Raw genomic sequence first — 26,361 nt, forward strand, 5'->3', positions numbered from 1 at the left:
TCTCAGAATACCAATCCAACACATTCATGACCAGCTCCCACCCCCTAGCCGAGGTTTTTGATCTCTTGAAATTGCTTTAAATGCGTAATGTATGGTAGACAAGCATTTTGGGAAGGATACTTCCATCGAGATCACTATATCCCTTTGCTCTGGCACAGAAAAAAATACATACTTTTAAGCCCCATTGATCGCTGCCCATAATTCTTACCACCTCAAAGTCTTTTCAGGTCTCTAAATACCATGCCTGTATGTACATATAATCAATCTGGCAGCTCTGGTTACCATACAGGTAGGTGAAACATCTATAGGTTAGCCATTTTTTTAGCCAATTTTTTTGCGGCGGATGGAGTGATACTGCGTCCTCCGAATCGTGCACAATGTGCAACTGGAACTGAGACAACTAACCTATAGATGTTTCACCTATCATAGTGAACATGCTATCATTTGTTTGGATTTGACAATCAGGAAACGGACACGATTTTTTCAATCTGTGAATTTCACATCATTAATCTGAGCCATCACGGACTTTTCACTAATTGGCGTATTTTCCAGAGTACATTATAGCTTATTATTGCCCTGGGCGAGTGGGTCATCCCACTTCACGTAGTGGATAAATTCCCTGTGAGTGACGGCATTCTTCCCTTTCACAAGAAGCGCATCGCACACAAAGAGGTTCCCTTTAGTACCAGGCACTACTATGACAATGTGTGCTTTTTGAGACCAAAAAACACATTTTGCTTTCAATGTTTTTTCTAATATTGGCAAGATCTCCCACAATAAGGCTTGATGAAAACCGTGGCAAAAAAAAAAAAAAAAAAGCAGTGACAAAGCCAAAGGCAGGAAGTCAAAGCCAGACCAATTGGCTTTGCCAGTGCTTGTTTGTGGATGATACTTCGTGGATTCTATATTGCAGCGATTCTGTACTATCTACTTTGCAGATGTTGCCAAAGTTTTCATCCTTTCTGATCTCTGCACAGCACTCTGACTCACTTAGGGGTGTGGCTGAACTAAATAATTGTGTAAATAAGACACAAACAGAATCCGTTCTGTGGCTTGCTAAACCATAACCATAATGTAGCTACCTGGCTCTTTTGATTGCCCTCTTGTTCTCTGTGAGCAATTGAAGATCTCTTTACCAAGAGTAACTTGGTGTTTGGACTGGTATGAAGATTTTGCCCTTGGCTATTTCTCTGTGGATGCTCCATTTCCAAAGTCAACATCTTTACTCCAATGACAATAAAATAAGCTTGGGCAGTTCTGTGTGTCTGGGAGAAGAGTCGGCTGTCGGGGTTCTAAGTAGCAAATGTGACACCAGGCCCTCATTGGTCTAGCAAGGGTGCCAATGTCCCTAGTGAATGGAAGAAAAATTGTCCCCACCCCTGGTTAGGTGGTAAAAAAACACAGCCATAATTAGAGTGCAGTGGCCCCTTACATGCCAGGGCCCAGTTACACAGAACCTGCTGCACTAATGATAGTGTATGCTCTTACTCACTGGTTTCTCTTCACTTTCACAAATCCCATATCCTTGCCGGAATAACCCCAGCCACATCCTCCTTTTCACTCTCTGTGTCTCCTCCCTCCACTTTCCCCTCCCCTTGTCCATTCTTCACTGATGGTCGCCATTCTATATTTGTTCTTGTTTCTTGCATGGCCCTTTCACTGTCCCTTCTCTCTCCCTCATCGCTTTACTTTCCCCAGTTCTATTTCATGGTTCTCTACATTCTTCTTTGCATAGCTTCACAATCCCCTCATGTCACTTCCGGTGTACCTCCATACTTGCCACCTTTCTCTGCCCTTTCAGTCCCACTCTTCCCTCCACTCTCTCCACTGATATTTCCCTTCTGCACTGCTCCCAGCCCTCCTCGCTGCCTCTCTTCTCCTGCATCACACTCATTCCGTAATTCCCTTTCTCTTCATTCACAGCTGCTTTCCCCCATTCTCCCATGTGTCCATTCGTATTAGCTGCTTTTCACTCTCTCTAGTCACTGTATCCCTAGGTTCTTGTTCCAGGCCCCAGGCAGCCATGCACAAAAAACTCTGCCCCAGCAACCTGTTAAATACACTGAAGCTGGTGATGGGCAGGCTGCTCTGGTGCCCGGTACATCTGCACCGGCCGCACCGATCGCTACGCCCCGTCTGCCAAACGGAATTTATATAACGATTTCCAGGAAGCAGTGCTTTGGGCTACAAATACGAATCTAGGGTAAAAAATAGAGTGTAATTTTGCTAGAAAAAACATCTAATGACATTCGATTAATGAATTTAATTATACCCATTTTTCTGAGATGTGAAGCATTTTAGATCTGATAAAGTACCAGCGAAAATTTGCATAAGAATGAGGTTATTTTTAAATTTGTATTCAGACTGGGGTCTCGTGGTGTTAGGAGAAGATGATGGAGTCCGTGAAGCCTGTTTTAAAACACAGTGGGGCAGATCCTCAGCGCTGGCGCATTTTACACCGAATGCACCAACACTTGCTCCACAGTGCAGGGCGTGTGTGTTCTATCAACCATAGGTTCTGTGCATACAAAAGCATTGCATTTAGTATTTCTGCCGTGCAGTGCAGCACACATGACAAGTTGGAAAAATGTGGAGACTTTTAAAAGTTGCTCTGTTACGCATGCCTCATGGGGGGGGGGTGCGGGGGGTTATACTTTTTGGGCGTAAATTCCTGTCTATAAAAGTTTGTAGGTCAGAAATTGCATCAAAACCATGGGCGGCTCCTCCGCTAGGGCAGAGGAGCATCGCCCGCTGCTTCCTCGCAGTGCGTGAAGCAGAAACATAAAATGGTAATAACTTTTAGTTATAACCACTTTATGTTTGCGTTGCGACCGGGTGGGCAGGGCTGCTCTTCTCTTTGAGCGGGGCAGGGGAAGAGTGGTGTGCCCACTCCTGAGTGCGCAGTGACTGTTTGTCCGACCCTCTCAGGCCGCCCAAACCAGTCATGCACACTCTGCCCGTCTCCATGCAGGCTGCAATGCAACCTGCATGGAGAACATGCCCACCCCATAAGTCCCTGGCTGGGCGCCTTTCCGACCGATCACAACGCTGCTTGCAGCGTTATGATTGGCTTAGGGGAGGGAGCCTGGCTGCCTGCTTCCTGTTCCTTTCGGAGGCAGGAGAGCAGGAGCCAAGAAGTCGGGGGACCCGACCTCAAGGTAAGTTTCACTTTTCTTTTTAATATCAAACCACCCCCATGTGACCTCCCTCCCCACGTGACCCCCTTCCCCACGTGACCCCCCTCCGCACGTGACCACCCTCCCCACATAACCCCTCTCCCCACGTGACCCCCCTCCCCACGCGACCCCTTTCACACGACCCCCTGTGCCCGCTCCCACCCGCGTATCACAATGTGGTGCATAATCTTACTTTAGGTAACTTTCCAAACGTAAATGAAAATTTTCATAGCTATCGTAACAGAAAGTTTCAATTCCATTAAGGACTCGGAGGCGAGAATTAGGCAATTCTTTCTTCCATTTTATTGCCAGCAGCCATTTAACACATTAACATTTCATCAACAAAAAAACATCATTTCCCATAAACCATAGGGAACATGTAATATCAGTCCATAGCAACCATCCACCAATCAGACTTCAGCTACGCCGATAACCCCTGATTGTCCCTCGTTGGAATCCCTCTTTCTTCCTTGATAATATGCCCCTGAGTTTCCAGTTGGTTTGGTTTATCTGCATTGGTAATGATGTAAACACAACTGCTTTCAGGAATATGTTCCCTCAGTTCCTGGCAAGTCACAAGTCTTTTTTTCAGGATCAGAGTCCGCGAAACTAGGATAAGGATTTTCAACTGTTGGCATGGTCGCAGGAAGAAAGAGGGATTCCAACGAGGGACAATCAGGGGTTATCGGCGAGGCTGAACGCTGATTGGTGGATGGTTGCTATGGACTGATATTACATGTTCCCTATGGTTTATGGGAAATTATGTTTTTTTGTTGATGAAATGTTAATGTGTTAAATGGAGGCTGGATATAAAATGGAAGAAAGAATTGCCTAATCCTCGCCTCCGGAGCCTGACATAGAATCATAATTTTCAGAGGAATGTAAATTCCACTTCAACTCTGCGCTGGGTTTGTGTTACCTTTGTGACACAAACCTGGTAGCCTGGATATCAACCCTCTTCACTAACTTGTAGAACTTTGCCCTATTTGTGTCTCATCAGCCTACTTTGGCCCTCATTCTGAGAGGGCCAACTAATTTAGAATCAAACGCAATTTGAGATTTCCCTCTCCACATCAGATCCTCCTCTCTTCTTGAGTTATGCAAGAATCCAAAGATTTTGCTTTTCGATTAACCAACCTATCCTAGGCACTGGCAGAACTAGTCACACAAACTTACTCAGCACCGAGATACGCTCGCAGGTGATAGCGTGCTTTACAAATACACATTACATACCATTTCAGATTATAAAATGTGAGAATTGTGTGCAGTTTACCACAAAGTTAGAGCTGCTGCTACGAATTTCTGTCAGATTTTAGAGGACTAGCAAAAGGTGGTGTAACTGTTAATTTAATTACATTTTTGTGGGTTTAATAGGATTAAAGCTCCAAACCAAAAGGCATAATCTTAGCACTGTGTTCTGAAATGTAAAAAAAGATCAATATTCTGTAAAGAAACTCCACTTTGCAAGTGTGCTGTACGGAAAAAGGCATTTTGCGTATAGGCTATATTCGCGAAGTATAAAAGTCTTGTATTAATCACGAGTTACAAAAAACAACCTTACTACCATTTGGACAGCGGCAGCTCCTCTGCTAATGCGAAGGAGCGACTCCCCCCAGGTGAAATAAAATGATAATAACACCAAGTTATTATCATCTTATTTTTCAGTACGGGCTCTGTAGGTGCGGGGCTAAGCTGGCCACAGAGTATGGGGCAGAGTGGTGGGCACTATCTATGTGCGCATGAAAGTTTGGCCGGCCGCCTTGGGCTGTTCAAACAGGCATGCACATTTAGGCATGTTCTCCACCCAGCTGTATTGCACAGCCGGGTGGAGAACATGAATAGGCTTACACTACCTGTCTGAGCGCCGATCCAGGCTGCTCAGACCAATCACGACGTTGCTCTCAAGCTGAAGACAGCAGTGTCATGATTGGCTTAGAGGAGTCTGGGAGCCTTTGTGCTTCTTGCGTCAACCGAAGAGGACGGAGGAGAGGCAGCGGCAGGCAGGTAAGTAAATTTTCTTATCTTTTTTTTTTCCAGCCCTCCCCACCCCACAACAACTGCCCCATAGCAGCCGCTACTGCGTCTGAATGCAGATTTTAGAATTAACAATGGTTTCCAAAAGTACTCCTGAAAAGCTCTAGGTTTCCAGAAGAACTTCTTGAAACCCTTTATGAATTCACAGTTATGGCAACGTAAAGAAGTTTCACTTGTCTAATAGTATATTGTGAACCTTTAAGGAAAAGGAAATTGTCTTTGCATTATTGCACTTCCATTTTTATTTTTTGCTCCACGGAGAAAATACTTTTTCCCAAGATCTGCACTCCCACCAATTTAGAGGGTGTCCCCCGAGTGTTCCCAGCTTGGAATGGGATTTCTTTCTGCAGTTGACTGGAGTAAATCTGTGACTGTTTACAGGGTGGGAATGGATAGAGAAAATCATGTTGAATACCTACAAATTAGTGTGTTGTACATCCCCCAGGTTTTGTGCACGGCTCATCCCTGGGAGAAAACGTATTTATGCTCAATATTACTCCATATTGGGCCAATATTATGCTTCAGGAAATTCCTTTACAAGTGCACATTTGCAATATGTGAATTTCAAAAGTGAATTTGCACTTTTCATTTGCACATGTGTGTTCGATAAAAACAAACAAATGGGCTTGTGATTCAGGCCGACTTTTGCATATAGTGGTGAAATTCACAAAGCGCTTGCTTAAGTTACGCTAAGTGCGTGGAAGGTAAATGGAGGGCATACTAACGTCATCCATGCCTCTATTTCCCTACCAAGAGGACTCATGGGAGAGAAAGCATTCTAGAGCAGTGGGCACATGGCCCCAGCTTCAGTCTGAATAGTGGACCGGCTGCACAGCACTTGAACTGGAAGCTTGACCCCGCTTGACAAGCTGATCTAGTTTGTGACTCTGGACATAGGCATCAGGAAACTGGACACTGGACAAATGCATCAGGAAACTGGACACTGGACAAATGCATCCGGAAACCTCATTCATATTTTTAAGAGACGCAAACTTCTCTTTACTTGTGTGTCTGGAGTTTTGTGAAACTGGGCCATAATTTGGGAAAGCATGGATCGCTTCACTTGGAAGAATGCACTATTCGTTATGTATTTTACTAGGCATCTTTACATATTCACCATATTCGAGCGAAAAAGTAGGAAATTTCAGTTTTCAAAACCACTAGTGACCATATCGGTGGCATCACTGAGAATTATATCACATGGCTTTTGACTCGACAATGATATCACAGAAACCACATGGAATTGGATCCAGATCAGTGACTATGAAGATGTAGCATCCGACCAAGATGGCATCATGAAAAGAGATTACAGTCAATAATAAACGTAGTTAAACATGAGAATGTCAACGTGTGCATATGAGTTGTGCAGCCTAGAGCAGTAAGATGCCTGAGTGTGCTAAACTAATTGCTGCAAATTCCGATGTTGAGCAGACATCACTGCCTTTTGAATCTATATGTCTATTCACTGGGAATGACTGGGGATATGAGTGAATCTCACACCTTCCTTGAAGGAATGCATCTGTCATAGAGTCCGGGTTCTCTTCCAAAGCACTTCAAAATGGCCATAGGACATGGATGGTTTGCATACTTCCGGGCAGCCTCTATGTCATTGGGTTTCTTCAGATGGACCAAGGAAGACACAAGAATCCTTCTGTGTTCCTCTGTAGCGCCAGACATTAACCTGCAAAGCCTGAATGATCAATTTGCCCAGTTGCCTAGTGGTGATTGAGAACAATGGGAAGTCATTTTAATGGGATGTACTCCCCCCCCCCTCCACCCCCTCCACATCTGCTTTCACTTATAGCTCTTAACTACAGAGAGGGACTGTTAGTGTTCTGCAGAAACCTGGACATTTCAGCAAAATACCAGGGGTTGCAGTATTGATCACTCTCACCTTTGACCCCTAACATATAAATGAGCTGCTCCTTGCCATACACTTAACCCAATAGCATCTTCTTATATGCTGCTGGAGGTCAACGGGAAGGACTAGGAGGAGAACATTTAGACGCCTGAGCTCTAGCGACGTTGTAAACACCCCGCTGCTGCTTTCATGGCCCCTCAGGTCAGGGAGAGCAGCGCCTGTGCCAGGGGTTCCAAAGGTCCAGGCAGGGGTATCCTTGGCAACCCCTAGTGGACGTCCATGATTGGGGTCTTGCTACAGGTGCCTCAGGCCAGACCATCTATTTCTGAATGCAAATTCCCTTTTGAAGAATAATCCGTATTCTTGGTTTGTTTCAGCCACAGAATCAACATTTAACCCATCACAGGCAGTAAATTGGGTCAGCAGTGGTGCCTGAACTGTTCCGTTTAGATTACTGTTACATTTCTTGGACGGTGTCCTCTCCCACCCAATAATTAGGAGACAGCTTTGTGAAATTAAGCACATATTTTTATAAATACCCTTAGTTAGGCTTCATCATTGGTCATTGGTCTGGCTTGATGTAGGTGTAAAATTGAAACTCCTGTGTCTTGGGCCAGGACTCTTCATGCAGTGACTCACTGCCGCGTAGGGCTATTTGAACAAGACCAAAGAATACTGATGGTGGTGGCCTCAATAGAAGCCAGGACTGACCCAGCACATTCTCTACTTCTCTTGAGGTGAACACTTGCTGGGATTGTGAGTGAGTGGGCGCAGTTCATGAGCCTTGGCATAATAAGCTGCGCTGTCTAAGCGCAAACCGAGTTTCTGTTTTTTGTTTTCTTTGTATCTGAGGCTTCTAAAGTTCATACATTTGACTTTCTTTGCAAAAACTTTAAAAAGAACGAGTCAGAAACAGAGAGAGGTAGTCTCTGCTCACCCTTTCGTTCTGTCCAAATTCAGACATACTTCTCAGAATTTCTCAGAGTTAATGCTTGAACTTTAGACTCTTGCGACACAATAAAGCAGGCACTCCGTTCTGCACTGAGACCGTGCACCTGATCATGATAGGGCCACCTGCCTTCTGCTCACAGTGCTCTCATTATGGCATTTCTGCCTGCGGAGTTATAAAATCTCTATAAAGTCCTCATTGTGGGACTTATTTTTTATCATCAGACTCTGACCCAGATGCCTACTCAGGTGGTCTGTGAATGCTTTGAAAATTAAATTAACAGGTTAATAAAGTGCGTATCTGTAAAAAAGCCAAATGTAAAGTTTTAAAACGCTCTGTAATGTAAAGGAATTTGAAACTGGAAACTAATAATTAAGTTAGTAGCATTATCTTGATTTATGGGAGCAGCGCAAGTACAGCAAACAGAAGCTAGTATAGATGACTGGTAGTCTCAGCAAAAGAAGCACTGGGTTGCACAGACAAAAAAGACTGCATGCATTAAGAACAAAAAAGACAAAGCAATATGCTACAATTTAGTATAACGTTTAATCGTTTAGAAATAAAACTACATTTTGAAACGCTCCAACCTTCTCATTAAAATTCGTTTCCATTTTTGCATTTTTTTAAATAAATTATATGAAATATTTCACAATTTGTGTTTTTGTTTGATGTGTATTTGTTTCTGTATCTTTGTGTTTTGTTTTGAGGTTGAAAATATAGAAATTTCTTAGGTGGGAATGCCTGGCTTCCAGTACTACTAATTTAGTAGGGGTTCCCAGAACAGTGCTTAATTTGTAAAAAAAAATTAAAAGTGCCAGGGCTCTCGTCAGGAGCCACTGCTGCTTGTACCACAAACTCCCCTGTTATGCTGCCGATGATAGTAACAACACAACTACTAACCATCAGACACCTACAAGTGTGACAATTAGGACTATTTCAGGCCCCCTAAGCCAGGCAGCAGGTAATAGTCATTTTTAATGTATATTGAATTAACAATTGACTGTTGTTTTGGTCAACTCTAAATTAGCCAGACAGCACCACCTTGTGGCAGACTGTCACAAGCGCTGGCGATGACAATTAAATGCCGGTGCCAGGCATCGAAATCCACTGGCTCAAATTAAGCACTGCCCCAGAAGTCAAAAGGTTAAGCTTCGGATTGTAAATCCACACTGAATGTATCAAGAAATGTTTTATCTAGACCACACCTTACTTATCTTAATTCCACTCACAGTTCAGATTCATTATCATTGACTTTTCCAAAGTGAACACAGCAGGACTGCGACTTTTAGAGATACGGTAACAGACCAGATTTAAAGGGAATACGTTCTAAAACATTTTTTGTATTTATAGGTGGCACATTGGCAATCGCAGGAGCCTATCTTTTGGTGACTTTCTCTCCCACTGCCCCTCAAGAGATCACAGCAGTAAAAGTTCAAAAATATCTTGTTAGCTGGGAATGTCTGGTGTATCTGGTAAGTTGTGTGGTAACATCGGTTTACTATGCTATGTTTCACTAGTATTTTGAACTGCATATCCATTTATTAAAGTTTTACTCCAAAATTAGATTAATAGTACTGCAGCATATTTTTTTGTCATTTTTAAAAGAAATATGTTAAAATGAATTTAAATTAATATTTAACATGAAGATATTTTTACATTTTATTTTCCAGTTAAATAAACTGTTTTATTCATCTCTATACTTTTTACATGCAAAGATCCCCCGACCTTTAACATAAATTCATAATTATTAAAAGTGATTTATAGAAGTAATTAAAATGAACTTAGTTATATTTTAATGCAACATATCGTTACATTAATTTTAAAATTACATATATTGTATTCAAATATTTAATAAATAAACGATTTGTACTATTTTAATATATTTTCAAACATTAAATTATATTTAATGTAAAATGATTTCCTGTGGGGTTTATTTTAAGTCCCTACCTTAAATGTTTTCTATGTGAGAGTATGGCAGCATCAGTGGTTAGCTTTGTGGTGCTTGACTTGCTACTGTTTTTTTTGTACAACTTACACTTGGGTTTTTTTAATTAAGCAAAAAGTACTACATGTACCCAGAATTTAAGGTACATCAGGCCCAAAGAGTTCAATGCCTACGTATTTTCCCCATCGGAAGAATAGCGTTATATAAATCAGTGGCAGCAATTCAGGGTTTTCAACCTTCATTGTTGAGATAGTGCTTAGACCACTCACAGTGATATACAGTTTCAATGAGGCAAACGAGGAGCTCAGTACTTTAGTTTTAAGCATGCCACTTGAGGGATTCCAATTAAGGGGCCGATTCCGATCCTGTATTTTTTTTCCCCGTTCGACTCGTATCGGTAAATTTTTCCATACAAATCGTACAAGTCCCGTCTGACCCGTGAAGTACGATTCGTACGGGAAAAATACAACTTTTCCCGATCCGATTTGTACGGATCGGCCTGATCCGTACAAATCGGATCGGGAAAAGTTGTACAAGACGGACCCGGACACTTTTCCGTACAAATTGTAAAAATGCAGTCCGACCGTACTAGTACGATCCGGACCGGCTTTCCGATTTACGATTTGTACGGAAAACGTCCCGTACACGGGGAATGCCATTACCCGCTACGAAGCGAACTTTGTACAACTCGTATCCCGGGAAAAGTTGTTCCCGGGGTGCGAGTCGTACAGGCATACACCCCGTGCGTTGTGTATGTATGGTGCGTACCCCCAACATCGCGTACCCCAACATCGCGTACCCCCAACATTGCGTACCCCCAACATCGCGTACCCCAACATCGCGTATGTACTGTGCGTACCCCCAACATCGCATACCCCCAACATCGTGTACCCCAACATCGCGTACCCCAACATCGCGTATGTCCGGTGCGTACATATGTGATTTTGGGGTACGCGATGTTGGGGTACGCGATGTTGGGGGTACGCACAGTACCTACGCGATGTTGGGGTACGTGATGTTGGGGGTATGCACAGTACATGCGCACTGGGGGTACGCACCGTACATACACAACGCACGGGGGTGTATGCCTGTACGACTCGTACCCCTGGGGACTCTGCTTTTACGGCTGTTTTTGGCTCCCGTAAGAAAAGAGCCGTACGGAGTGCCGTAGGGACGAATCGTACTTTCTGGGCCGGAAACCGCTGCTTAAATACGTACAGACGTCGCGTACAAGCTGTTCCGGATCAGAATCGTTGGTTTATTTTAGCCGTATAGTCTTTTGTACGATTTGTATGGAAAGAGGCTTTCTGTACGAATTGTACTTCCTAGGTTGTAAGAAAAGTTTACCGGGTACGAGTCGTACGGGAAAAACGTCCATACAACGATTTGTACAGTCTTTTTCCAGGATTGGAATCGGCCCCTAAGTGTGTAAAATGAGGCTATTGCTAGGTAATTGTATTCCGCATGGGAATAAATGACCTGGTCTGCCTTTCTGCACTTAATTTATTATAATTTCTTGACTTTCAAAGAGCATCACCTTAGATTTTGAGGGATTAACACCTAAATCATTCTCCTTCTTTAATACATCTTGTTTATCAAGGAGGCATTGTAGCCCTAACCTAGTCTACGCTAACAATAGTATCCTTCAAGATATGGAGTTAAAGGGGAAGCAGATGTCATAACATGGTTCTGATGTCTTCAGTATAAAGACTAAACAGCAGGGGGTGCCAGAATACACCCCCGCTTCAAGCCTTGAGCCGTAAATGTTTTATCCGAGTTATTTATGCCTTCATATACGTGCACCCATATCTACATACGTAATGCAATGAGTATAGCTGATAGTGATAAAAAGTCAACATCCAGTTAGAGCTCTGCCCTATATAAGAAGAAGAGAGATAGGGTACTTACTCTAATGGACAGAAAAACAGAAAGTAGTATCACCTTCTGCGGCCAAAATGCAACTCTTTGTCCTAGTTTCATGGAACCCACAGAGTGTCTGTCGTATCTGTTATTCTTTTTATGAAGCTGCTGTGAAGAGTGTTTGTCTATTTGTCTCTGTTGTGTCCTTCGCCAGATGTCTTTTCTTACGCTGTCATTGTGCATAGAAAGTTATTACCTCATGGATTGGTGCTGTGGAATGTTGGATTACTCAAAGTATGGTTTAAAAAAAAAAGAAGAGCATTCTTCTCACTAAGTCTGTCCAGGCGAAACCTGTCTGGGATTGCTTGTGTTCCTGTTTAGATGGACATTGGCCTGGCAGTTCAGCTTGGACAGTTCGTATTGGAGCAAGGCTGAGGTGGATTTGCATAATGGCTGGTTTCTGTTTGGGGTGTCTTGAAGGGCAACCAAACAATGGCCTAGGGTGTGGCCCAACTAATTACCAGTGGCTGATATTAATTCAAGCATTCTATCCATCCATGTTTGTACTCCTAATTGCTTGCCTTGGGCATATTAGTGAAAGCACATGTATGCGTTCTCAAGGACTCCAGGCACTATGTACAAATTGAATAAAGTACCCATAGATACACCAAAAACATTTGCTCTTTCCTGAAATGACGGTCTCCACCTTCACCACTTGGAGCCCAGTTGTTAAAAAAGAGGGACCCAGTTTCCGACTGGGCTTCCAAAGTCCATGCAGAGCTCCAGAGTGTGCTGTAACCAGCAGTGGCTGACTGTAGCACAAGCTGTCCACAGCTCTAGGAGAACAAGAAGGTGTAAAGATCTCAGGATGCAGGTAAGATATCTTCAATTTGCTTTATTTCAATAGTCAACAGGACAAAGACAAGCACGATTCGACTATCAACTGGACAACCATCAACTGACCCAGAAACCCGGCTCCACAATGTTCTTTCCATTCTCTTGACGTGCAAAGATTCCAGACGTCCAGAGAATGGAAAGATAACCCAACACATCTTTCCCCTTACAATAAAAATGCAAATAGAACAAAACAATATGTACAGGAAGTTAGGAGAATTAACACTGAAGATTAATCACAAAAGTTGTACAAAATATAATCATGAAACTTGGAGGATAATTAAACTCAACATTGTAGATGATTTTATAAAACCTATTGCAAAATATAATCCTGAAACTTGGAAGGTAACTTGACAATCCTGGAAGACGGAGAACGGAAAGTGAAATTAGTATCTCTGTTAATGTTTTTGTTAGGTTGAACACCCAAAGCTGTTTTGGACACAGCAATCTTCCCTTTGTTCCACCATCTACCATCATCCAATTTGACGGTACCTTTATTAACTTTTACCACTTTATTAAGAACAGAAAATGTGGATTCTCCCTTGGGTAAAATCCTAGAACATTTCACCCTCACCATGTCCCCCACACAAACATTCAATTGTTTAGGAACAGGATTGGACTGTGTCTGATCATATTTGTTTTGTGCAACAACACGTTTCCTGCTAACCTCATCAATCTTGTCCTTGGACACAACAAACTCATTTTCGTCCATCCATCTTCTCAAAAGTTTAGAGGAAGGTATGCGACCTCTTAACAAAACAAATGGAGATACATTAGTGTCACAATTGGGAGTAGTGCGAACAGCCCATAGGAGTTTTTCCATTTCTGCCATGCAATTCAATCCGCTAGCTTTAGCTAATTGTACATTCTGTTTAATGACCCTATTAAAACGTTCCACAAGACCATTGCTTCTTGGATGATAAAGTGAAGTTTTAATGTGTTTAATACCAACAGAACGTAGGAATTCTTCAAATTGAGTTGAAACAAATTGGGGGCCATTATCAGAGCGAAGTTCTTCCCAAACACCCTCCCTACTGAAAAGTGACTTGAGAAATTTAATGATAGAAGATGAGTCAGCAGACTTTACCCACTTGATTTCTGGCCAGCGACTGTGAAAATCCATAAGAACAATGCCATACTCAGGTAAATTGGCAGACAAATTCAAGGGGCCAATGATGTCAACAGCAACAACCTTAAACCAAGGTTTGTCAGGAACTTCTATGGCTTCAATAGGAGAAGGACAGGTTACTTGCGATTTATTACTAATAGCACATTCCATGCAATCTCTAACAAAATGCTCCACCTGTTTGTCTAAAGCCGGCCAACAAAAATGTTCTCTTATCCTTCTTTTCATGGCACGCATACCTATGTGGACTTCATGTGCCAACGTAAGAACTTTGTTTCTCATGGCTTCAGGAACAACTAATAAAGATGATCTATATAAAAGACCATTAACAGTAGATAATTGATCAAAAACATGCTCGTACTTGTGGGCACAATTATGTTCGTCAATGTTGTGAGGCAATCCTTGACATAAAAAATTCAACATTTCCTTAAACTCCAAATCACATTAAGAAGCTTCTCTCCACTCCCTTTCTGAAATAACACTCTCAGACTGATCAATAACACAACAGACCAATTCAAAATCCTCATGAGCATCTTTGGACTCATCACATATGTTGTTGTTAGATGGTAGCCTAGATAGACAATCAGCAAGTAGATTCTTTTTTCCTGGTACATATTCAATTCTAAAGTTGTGTTCCATAAGTCTGAATTGACATCTTGCAATTCTAGGGGTTGCTTTCCCTCCCCCTTTAGTAGTGAACAGATCGATAAGTGGTTTATGGTCGACCCGTACTACGAAATTTGATCCATACAAATAATGCTTGAAATGAGTGATGCCCCACCAACAAGCAAGAGTTTTACGCTCAATCACAGAATAGGAAGATTCTGATCCATGCAAACTCCTCAAAGCAACTGCAATTACTTCATCTTTGCCATCTCTATTCTGTAAAAGAACGGCACCCAAACCTTTTTGGCTGGCATCAGTCATAATAATGGTTTTGTCACAAGGATCAAATGATTTAAGAGGAATCGTATGAGCTACTTCATGTTTGACTAAATTCAATTCCTTAGTGCAAGCATCACTCCAAGAGAAACAAACATTTTTCTTGAGAAGAGACCTAATGTTGAAAGTTTTAGATGCACAATTAGGAATAAAACAGGAATAAAATTCAATGAGACCCATAAAAGATCTAAATTGTTCCTTATCATTTGGAGTTTTAACATCTTCAATGGCCTTAACCAAACTGTGCTTGGGTTGCACACCATCAGCAGACAACTTGTACCCTAAGTAGTCCACAGTGGTGCAATTGAGTTTACATTTGTCAATGCCAAGGGTCACACCCTTTGATTTTAACAAAGACAAAGCCTTACACAATCTGCTATTATGATGACTCTGATCTTCACCATATACCAATACGTCATGTTGGAAGGCCATGACTCCAGGTATACCTTTAAACATACTTTCAACCACCCTCTGAAAGACGGCAGACGCAGAGGCCAAACCAAAAGGCATGCACTTAAATTGAAAGAGGCCTTCAGGAGTGATGAAAGCAGTAAGGTGCCTTGATGTAGTATGTAATTCGATCTGATTATATGCAGATGACATATCTAATAAACTGAAGAACTTGGCACCTTTGAGAGTCGATGTCATCTGCGTGATGTTAGGCAGTGGATGCTGATCTATCCATATATTTTTATTTAGATAGCGTAAATCCACACACATGCACAGATTGCCATTGGCCTTTTTAGCCAGAACCACAGGAGACACCCAATCCGAGGATTCAATAGGTTTGATTACATTGCATGCACACAATCTATTTCATTATTTCTTTAAGTCAAATTGTAGGGCTAGAGGCACCTTCCTTACTTTGTGTAGGACTGGTTGAGCATGACTTGATAATTTAATCATGTGTTTAACACCCTTGAAAAGACCCAAGTTTTGGGTAAATACTTCTGGATATAACACCTCCCAAGAACTTGGTTGGACAGTTTGAACCTGAAAAAAATCTTTCTTCAATATCACTTGTTGTGCATTATTTGGATAAAGTATGATACCAAGATTACCTTGATCTCCCCACCCAAGGAGACATGCTTCGTCTTTTGCTACATATACAGCACCTTTGGATTTACTATCCCTGAATACGAAATCGGCATTAAATTCACCAATCACATCAATATTTTTTCCACTGTAACCAATGGGATGTACACAAGATAAACTGAGAGTTTGCTCTGGAAAATAATTTTTCCAGAGGGATTCACTTATTAAAGTGAATGGAGATCCAGAATCTGGTAACATTTGTACATTTATACCATTCATTGAGGTTGTACATAGAGGTCTTTTAAGACCTTGGGGATTAACACCCCAAATACCATTGGAACAGTCCATGTCTACAATAGTGAGAATTTCGTCTTCTTCACTAGATGAACAATTTTCTTCTGTTAAAGATTCAATATTGTGTACTTTATTGAATGGTGTGTTCTTTTTAGAGTGCCAGACAGCAGCAAAATGTCCTTTCTTGGAGCATTTGACACACATTTTTATCAATGGCTGGGTACGATAAGGCATTAGCAACGTGAGTAGTACTCCCACATCTATAACACATTATTGTTTTGCTTGACGTAATGTTGGTACTTTTTTTATCTTGTTGACCTTTTAGATTCTTCGACTTTTTATATTTAGATTTAACTACCCACACTTTTTGGTTATTGCTGTCGGTTAAAGATATTTGCTCCATGTACGAGGAAGTGCTTTCAATTCTTGTCGCGATCTCTAAAGCTTTTTGTAAAGTCGGGTTAGATTTGGATAGAAGTGCCTCTTGAACTTTTTTGTTATTAGTTTTTTCAACTAATTGGTCTTTAATCATATCCTCTTCGAAAGCTTGGTATGCACAAGAAGAAGCAAGAATGCGTAAAGCACCAACCTATGTTGAAGAAGATTCACCTTGTAATTGAACCCTCTTATAAAACTTATGTCTTTCCAAAGTAATATTTTTGCAAGCTTTGAAACAATTATCCAATGCTTTGATGGCAGTAGCATATTCATCCACCATATTATCACCTTCCCCATTACAAACGATGATAGTCTCTTTAGGAATGTGTTTTAATATATTACGGCCTTCAGTGCCTAAACAATGTCTTAAAACAACATATTTATTTTTACAAGTAAAAGATTCACCATCAAGAGCGTCAAGATACGCTCAAACCCTTCTTTCCATTTCTCCCAGTCAATTTCTGGAGAAGCAGGATTGGGTATAAAAGGTACTGGTAGAGAAATAGATTGAAACATTGCAAATGAATTTGAATGAAATTCTGCAAAATGGTATTAGTGCACTTCAATAGTTTGATATAAAGTATAAATGAAAGAAAGAAATCAAAATGAATGGTGTGCGGATCACCGAGGTCAGCACTTATAATTCTTAATAAAGAAGTGGTGTGCAGATCACCGAAATTGGCACTGCATATATGGCCAAAATATTGTGAAATTGTTGCAGGCAACGTTGTAAGTAATTAATTTCGAAAAAGGTGTGCAGATCACTGAGATCAGCACAGACGAAAGATTGCCTGATAGACATAAACATTGCAGGCTATGGAGAAATGCCTGATGGCACTGCAAGTATGGTCAAAATATTGTGAAATTGTTGCAGGCAATGTTGTAAGTAATTAATTTTGAAAAAGGTGTGCAGATCACCGAGATCAGCACAGACGAAAGATTGCCTGATAGACAAAAACGTTGCCGGCTATGGAGAAATGCCTGATTTCAGGATGGCCACTGCCGTAGGTGTCGTGACGTCACACGTAAGCATGAGCGTCGAGACGTGGTGTGCGGATCACTGTGAACTGCACAGAAGAGAATGGAGAAGAAACGCTCAAGAGATGGCAGATGGCGGTTGGGGCACGCAATTCAGGCAAATTGGCACAGAATAGTGGACGTGCCGTGCCACAAGGTCTATGCGCCTTACCAGAAAACAGGAAAGCAGTTGAATTCAGCTGAAACGAAATCGGAAGTTCCCAGCACCTACTGGACACAGCCTGGATGGACGGATCGTCGGCAGCTTCACACACATGAAGGTCCTGTTCACTGGCAGCCCATCGCCAGTGTAAAGATCTCAGGATGCAGGTAAGATATCTTCAAGTTGCTTTATTTCAATAGTCAACAGGACAAAGAAAAGCACGTTCCGACTATCAACCGGACAACCATCAACTGACCCAGAACCCCGGCTCCACAATGTTCTTTCCAAACTCTTGACGTGCAAAGATTCCAGATGTCCAGAGAATGGAAAGATAACCCAACAGAAGGCATCGGTCTCCTTTATGCAGGGTTGATACATATCAGCTAAAATCTTCAGATTGACTGTTTTGAGACTGACAGCTGGGCCGCAGCCTGATGATCTGTCACAAGAATACCTTTCATGTTGAAGTTATGTAGTTGATTGGCTCCATACCTCTCCATAGCTTTCCCTAATCGCCGAAAATTAAAAACTGGGTAAAAGTGGAGAGCAGATCTGGACTGAGATTCAGCTTATTAAGAATTGTGATTATTTTTCCATCTGTAAACCATCTGGGAATGTGCCTTGGGCGAGGGAAGCATTTATCAAGCCACAGCCACAAAAGATGCCCTCAATGAACTTTGCAGGGAGATTATCCAGGTTGTGCCCTGCCAGTTAGAATTTCCGAATAATGCCAGATACGTCTTTATTGTGGACGGATAGATAGCCATCCCTCTAGAATGTGCTGCCTTTGAAGGAGATGTTTCACAGGGGCGGCTCCTCGCTAAGGTGGAGGAGCATTGCCCCAATGCTCTAAGAGCAGAGCAAAGTAAAAATAAAATGATAATAACAGAAGGTTATTCGCTTTCCAGTCCCTCTCTAAGGCCCATATGTATGAAAGCAAAAATTAGTCGCAAACGCTGCGAATCGCAAAAAGCAGCGTTTGCGACTGATTTTTCGCAATTCCACATGTATGACACACATCTTTAGAGAAAACTAAGAAATCTCTAAATTAGCGATTTTTTTAGGCTGCGAAACAAGAATTTTACGATTTTCCTTGCGATTTCTTAAATTGCGATTTCTTAACCTAGCGAAATTCGCTAAAAGGATATCGCAAAATAAGAATTCGCTGACACATGTATGAAAAAATCGCAAATTGCGATTTCACAAAATTTGCTAATTAAGAAATCGCTATTAACACCAATTGCATGCAGGTGGTAAACTGGTGCAAGGTACTTAAACCACCCCACAATGCAACAGACCCACCCACAATGGCAGCAATGTTCGTGATAGCCAGGAAGCTGCGTATTCGGGCTCTTGCACAGAGGAGAATGAGACAGGAACGTATATTCAGGCTGCGCATCACTCTGTTCCAGCACACTGAAGAGGACATCTATGACAAGTACAGGCTGCACCCACAGACCATAATGGACCTGATTGAGGAGCTGAAACCCTACTTGGAACACCCTACACGCAGGACACAAACAATTCCCACACATGTGCAGGTCCTGTGCTCCCTGCACCTCCTGGCGTCAGGGAGTTTCCAACGGATAATAGCGGAGGTTGGTGGGGTGTCACAGAGTGCACTTTCGCGCTTTCTCCATGCCTTTCTAGATGCAATGCTACAGAGGCTATCACATCACATATACTTCCCCACCACCCAACAGGCATTACAGCAAACAAAACTGGACTTCTACCAGATTGCACGTTTCCCCCACGTCATTGGCTGCATCGATGGGACCGATGTGGTCATCACACCCCCATCAGCAACTGAATATGTCTACAGAAATCGGAAATGCTACCATTCCCTCTATATACAGATTGTGTGCAACGCAAAGTATATCATCACAGACATCGTACCCAAATACCCCGGCAGTACACATGACTCTTTCATCTTCAGACACAGTGGAATACACAGACGTCTGAGTGCTGGAGAGTTTGGGGAGGGGTACCTGCTAGGTAAATTCATGGCACACATCAATACATCCACTACATCACTTGAGGGGGGGGGGGGCATTGACTTACCTATTGTGTTTGTCCATGCAGGTGACAGTGCCTATGCAGTGCGCGACTTCATCCTGACCCCATATCTGGATCCTGCAAATGCAAGTGAGAGGAGCTACAACAGGGCACACAGATCTACACGCTGCGTCATTGAGCGTACCTTTGGAATCCTGAAGAGCCGCTTCAGGTGCCTGCATAAAAGTGGAGGCGCACTGCAATACAGCCCTGAGACCTGCTGTAAAATCGTGGCAAGCTGTGCAAAGCTACATAACATGGCAATGAGGAAAGGCACCACAATTGATGTGACCGATACAGACACATCGGATGACGAGCGCCCTGCTCACCCTGCCAGACCTGCATCAGGAGTTGGGGCAGCTGCTGGACGCCAGAGACGGACAGAGATCACACAAAACTACTTCTAGGTGAGTAATGATGAAATGAGACAACAAACCTTGATGATGTGTGAAGTGTTTATTCACACTTCACATTAGAGAAATAGTAGCTGTCCCCCGCACATGTTGTGCACACAGTGCAGGTAAGGCACAAGTAACTGTGCAAACAGCATTGTAGGGTTCATTCACCCGTGTTGCAGTAAGTGTCACCGCACATGTTCACCTTCTTCGGTGACGTCCAGGCTGAGTGCCCCCCATGGTGTTCCCTTGTCCTGCGCCCTGTCTGGCACTGCGTCGTCTTTCCCCTGGCAAGGTGGGAGTGATGCTGCTCCGACTTGAGGTGTCCTCACTCTCGGCAGAGGCCATGAGTGTGCTGCCACCAGCATTGGCCGTCTGCAGCTGCTCCACAGCAGTGGTTACCTGCGCAAGTCCTCGGGCTATATCCTGGCAGCAGTGCGCCATCTCGACCTGCATAGTTACGCTTCTGCGTGTGAGGGTGCTGGTGGTGGTGCAGAGGCGGTTCACGGCCTTCGTGTAGTTGTGGAGACGTGCATTGGCACGTCGGCCAGCCCTGTCATTGGCGGCTTGGTTTTGCCTCAAAGTGTCACAGAGCTCACGGATCGCCCCTGCCATGGCCATGAAGCCCTCCCCCATGTTCTTCCGGTCATTGTGTATGCGGCATAGCTGCCTATTTATTGATCTCAGTGCTTTGCAAGCGCTGTTCCTGCAGCATGCTCTGTTCCAGGCCTGAGAACACGGATCCTTCTGCTTCAGTCGCAGTGCTGCTCCTGGGCCTTGAGCTGCGTGTGTCCTGTGGTCTACTCCTTGGCCTTTGTGTGTCATGAATGGACATGTGTGACACACCCTGACTCCCCTCTCTCCTGTCACTGTCATCCCCTGTGGCAGGTAATTCGTCCTCAAATGGAGGCAGTGGGGGCACATGTGCGCGCTTCCTGCGCTGGATTGGCTGCTGCTCAGTCTCGTCACTGGAGTCCGCAGGGTGTGCAGGCTCCTCTCCCTCTGCGCTGTCTTCTTGTGCCCTGGAATGTGCTGTGGATGTAAAGGGGACTACATGAGTTTGTGTTATTGTCTGCATGTGGCAATCAATAAAGTTCCTACAGTTTTTTTTCGCTAACCTCTGACACTGTATCATTCACTTATCCCCAACCCACATGTTGCATTAAATTTCCTTTGTCTCATGGACACACTGTCAGACATAGTACTACGAGTCCCATGATGCATTGCTGGGTGTGCTGTAAGACTTGGGCTGGAATGACATTTTGGGAGTTTACTATGCGCATTTGGGGAAGTGTGCATGGGATGGGGAGGAGTGCAGATTGATTTTGCATGCATCTTACCTTGACTGCTGGATGCAGGGTCGGCGCTGTCTATGTCAGCCACACCACCAACGCTCTCAGGCAGGAGAGTTGACTCCACAAGCTCCTCATGGGGTGTTGGCTGCTCTGCAGTGGATGGTCCTCCTCCAGTCTGATTTGCGTCCTTCAGTCTGGCTGCCACCCTCTCCTTGGACCTCTGGCGCATGTCGTACCACCGCTTGCGCAGCTCTTCGATGGTACGATTGGTGACTCCCACTGCATTCACCTTATTTTGTATTTCAAGCCAAATTTTCCTCTTCCTCGCCTCTGGGACACGCAGTGCCTTCTTGCCGAAGAGGAGCTCATGGCTGCAGACCATCTCCTCAATGAGGACCTCCTGCTCCTTTTCTGAGAACTTATGCTTCCTCTTCCTCTTCTCAGCATCCTTGCCCTCCTGTTGTTTGGTGGAATCCATTGCTGGTTGCACTCTCCTGGGATGCCTCCTCACACTCCCCAAGAAGCCTCTGGGTGTGGCTCAGGTGAGCAGGTGCAGGAAATCACTCCAGTTTCCTGTTTGTGATGTCATCAGGCTGCACCTGGATTTCAGATTCCCGTTTTTGAGATTTCTTAATTTGCGAATTTCGCTATTAAGAAATCGCAAAAGGGGTGCCTGAGAATATTTTGCGATTTTTAAGAAATCGCAATATATTTGCGATTAATTTTTTATATCCCGCTTAGCGAATCTCAATTTGCGAATCGCAAAATATCGCAAATTAGGATTCGCTAAACGGGAGTTTGATACATATGCCCCTAAGTGCCGAACCACGGTGCTCAGACCAATCACAACAGTGCTGTAAGGCAGCGTTGTGATTGGCTGGGACAGACTGGGAGCTTCCATTCCAGAGAAGAGGATGGAGGAGAGACGGTGACGTCGTTTGCAGGTAAGTCTTTTTAAAAAAAAAAATCTACCGTCTCTTCCCCCCACCAACGTCCCCTACCCAACCTCCACTAAGGTTTTATTCTGAAAAGTGTTGAATTTGATCATGCTACAAATGAAAGCTTTGATGTCTGTCAGTGTAGAAGTACAGGGACGCCTCACGCTTGGGGTGTGAGGGTAGAAGTGTGGTTTCTTAATGCTTGGATACTGTTGGTTGAGGTCTTTTCTACGCTGCAGCACAGTGCACTGTCTATTGATGTGCGTCGAGTACATTTTGGAAGCACCTCATGGTGCACCCTCAATTAACTTTAAGATAGCCGAATTCAGTAAGAAAATAACACTGGTCATGCCAGAAAAAAGTCAAGTACGTAAAAGATTGCACAGCTCTTTTTGTCATCCAAGGGCTTCTCTTCCTCCATTCTGGGTCCCTTATTATTTCTATGCAGACATTTTACTCAGTGTATCATTGTGACCAGCTTTCATAGGTTTCACTTTATTATGAACTTTGGATAAGATATAAATTTACGTTTTCTTGATCGTTTTAAGTCTTTCAGTGTCTAAACTGTTGTGATCTTTTTGTGGGCCTGCTTTTGCAGGTGACATCACAGTTTTAGACCCCTGCCATCTCCATGCAGTGTTAATCAGTTGATTACGATGAGCGAATACAAATGCAAAAATAAACAAGTCTGCTATAGTGATGACAGCAACACAAACAGGTCTTGTAAATATTGAACTTACATAGTGACAACGAAAATGAAAATAAAGTACCTTTTCCAGAGAGGAAAATCAGATCGAATCTTAGGAAACAGGTCGACGTAAGGTACAACATATCAATGTTCTGCGTGGTCGGTCTGTTTACCTTCAAATAATAAGATGCGGTTTTGATATTTCTGGAAGCTTCCTGTAATGTATGTTCCATTTTCTCATTTATTACCAATACTTACAAACACTCTTGGGACTGTTGCTGGCCCTTAATGATGGCTGTGTTCTCATTCCTTCCGCCCAGCCTCACTAAGCAAACAAAAAATATGTTTTTGAAATTCTTTGCTGTGCTGCCGCCAGGTATCGCGAGATATGAAAGAAATCTGTGGCCTCGTGCGAAACTGTACCTCCGCTGTGCTTGACAGGCCTTTGCAATGTGCTTCAGAGGTACCTCCTTAGTGGCGGCCATTTCAGGCGCACGTCACAGTGAGTGGAGTCATTTGGAATGTTGACCTGAAAAGGCCGAGCAGGGGGAGGGCCGCATCCCTTCCCTGGAGGACCGTCTAAAAATGGCGCGTTAATAGCCGGCGGCACCTGTGGTGCTGGGAGCACGCGCCGCTAGCCGCAGGTAAATATGTACAATTGAAAAAAACAAGAGCAGCAGAAACCAAGATCTGGGTGACTGCGCGTCACCACTCACCCAGGGCCTGCAAGATTTATGAGAGCAATTATTTGATAACCCAATTTGTTGCAGGAAGATGTGTTGCATTGGAACTGCGCATGAATAATAAAGCAGCCTTTCGTGGAGCAATCTGTTAAAGAGTAATGAGAGTGCGCGAGCGGCGGGGCATGCGTGCTCTTTAAAAGGCTAAGTAAAACATTCGATGCACGCGGCATACAAGAACTAACATGTACCCTGGTTGTGTCTTTCCAGATCCTGGAAGTAATCCTCTTCTGCATCCTGCTCTACTTCTATAAGAGGAAAAATGTCAAGCACGTCATCATTCTCGTGACGCTGGTAGCTCTGCTCGGTAGGACCACGTTTCAGTTTCATTGTTTGCCCGCTTTTGGATTCAGTTTGAAAATCTGCATCCAAGTTTGACAATGGTTAATCGAGATAGCCAGGTCACACGTCCTAAAAGAAGTGGGGGCACTATTCAAGTTAGGCAGTATGCAAGTGACATCATGGAGTGTGACATCACAGTGGTGATGTCACGACGCGTGACAATGCACGTGGCATCACAACCTATGACCTCACAGGTAGTGACATCACAAGAAGTGACAGATCTTAAGATCTCACACATATGTTGGCAGGTCTGTCATGAGTACATTCAAGTGCATTACAGTATTTAACAAATGAGATTTTGCGTCGGGGTTGTGCCAAAAAAGAGACGTGACCCAGACGCAAAATCTGGACCTCAATTTATACATACTTTCTCTAGCCCTGGCACAAAGACACTGGTGACAAGGAGAAAAGTGGCAGTAAATCTGTTCTGCTTAATGGGTTGCAAAGTTTGCATTTTCAAATATCTTATGCGGTTAAGGCACCTGCTGCAGAGATCTTTGTGTGCCAACTAAATCTCAGGGAACAGTAATAATGGTAAGATAACTCTGGAGGTTAACGTTTTTGCTGAAGAGATCTGTTTTGTTTAGTCCCAGTTTTGAACCAAAGTAGCATTTGTCTCCAGCAAAGCACATTATTTAACACACAGGTGACAGATTTTTATTTTATGTAAATGGGTGTGAGTTACTGCTTTTAACACAGAGATCCTTTTATTACTTGCAGTTCATAAATTGTAATCCTTCTAATATTGCACAATGAGCTTTGAAGGACATGTGTCTCCTACACATTGTAACCCTAATTCTGTTATGGACACATTCTACACAATGATTTACATATATGATTTATTGTCAATGTATAATGTGTACGTGTGATGCAAAGTGCTTTGACACTCTGCACTGGGATGAGTAGAGCTATAGTGCTATAAAAGAAATAAACAAAATAGTTTTAATAAATTGTTATTTGTGTAAATAGTGGGGCAGACCAACACATCTGACATTCCTACAGTGCATGCATATCTCTAATATGAAGGGGCTAAACAAAGTCAAAAGCATGCCTCTCTTAAGTACCTGTGAAGTGATAAGGTGTGTGCCTTTGTTTCCCCTCCATTGCATTTAGGTGTGAGGCTCCCATAGCTCCCAGACAGGAATCTCCAACAAAAGGAGGCTTGATTGCCCCTTAACTTGACCTTTTTTATGGGCCAAGATTGAATCTGATATGTCCTTTCCCCTCCTGCACAGTGCTGCTCAGAATGAAAGCAGGCAAGGTGCAGGCGTGCTGAATGTGTCCCGGTGTCTGAAAACTACACTGGGATAAGTTTAGCATATGTCTGTGGGACCCAACCTCTTGACAGGGTAGATGGCGTTCACCCTGTGAAAAGAGTGGTTAGACTCCCGTCTAGACGCGTGTACCCTCAACTTGCGCCCTTGATGTTGCTTCCACGAACAAACATGTTGCTTCCACGAACAAACCAGGATATTCAATTAAACATGTGTTAATTGTAAGTATTCAACCTATATTCAAGTTAACCTCAGACAATTTTTAAGATGAATGAGGATGACACGCACACGTCAATGCATCAACAGGTTTCTTCATGCAAGACAACAATAGAAGCATTGGCTGGGTTAGGAGGCACACTCAACCACGCTATCCAATAGGAAGTATATAACTTATTTGTTCAATGTTCATATATCTTCTGGTGCTTCAGGAGGAGAAAAAGCCATCCATTTTTTCTCAATTAGACAAGTCCAGAAATCAGAAAAGGAGTCTCCAAGCACACAGAAATCCAAATTTGAGGTTGTGGTTTCAGCTGTTGTTTTATTTCATTCCTAATATACAGGTCCCTAGGCCAACACGTGTTTCGTCTTTGCCTGTTTCAGTCACAGCAGACTTCATCAGGGCTTTACATTCAGTTTATGTGGAATATTATTAACAAGTGTCCATACAGGGCAATCTGACGAGTATATCATGCCGTTTTCTCAAAGAGTCTTCATTCTATGTGTAGGACTTATTGAATAGGTAGAGTATTGACTTGTAAGATCACATCAGAAAACCCTTCCCATGTTGTATTCGGTGCCTCATGGGAAGGGATTTCTCATACGATCTTACAAGTCAGTCTGAGTTCCTCTAGCTATTGCTGGTGGGATCAGGAGAACTCTCATAAATAGGGTGTTATAGCA

The 26,361-nt window shown here is 43.1% G+C and overlaps 1 protein-coding gene across 1 annotated transcript in view; it reads left to right on the forward strand.

The window, feature by feature from the left end:
- NIPAL2 (NIPA like domain containing 2) overlaps nt 1–26,361 on the forward strand; it is a 535,646-nt gene that overhangs the window by 392,619 nt on the left and 116,666 nt on the right. The window contains exons 5-6 of the mRNA XM_085605195.1: nt 9,371–9,492; nt 24,056–24,152. Coding sequence (XP_085461321.1) covers nt 9,371–9,492; nt 24,056–24,152 — 219 coding nt within the window. The remainder of the gene's footprint in view (nt 1–9,370; nt 9,493–24,055; nt 24,153–26,361) is intronic.

The sequence above is a fragment of the Triturus cristatus genome, chromosome 5_1, assembly GCF_964204655.1.
Source record: "Triturus cristatus chromosome 5_1, aTriCri1.1, whole genome shotgun sequence".
Taxonomy (NCBI): Eukaryota; Metazoa; Chordata; class Amphibia; order Caudata; family Salamandridae; genus Triturus; species Triturus cristatus.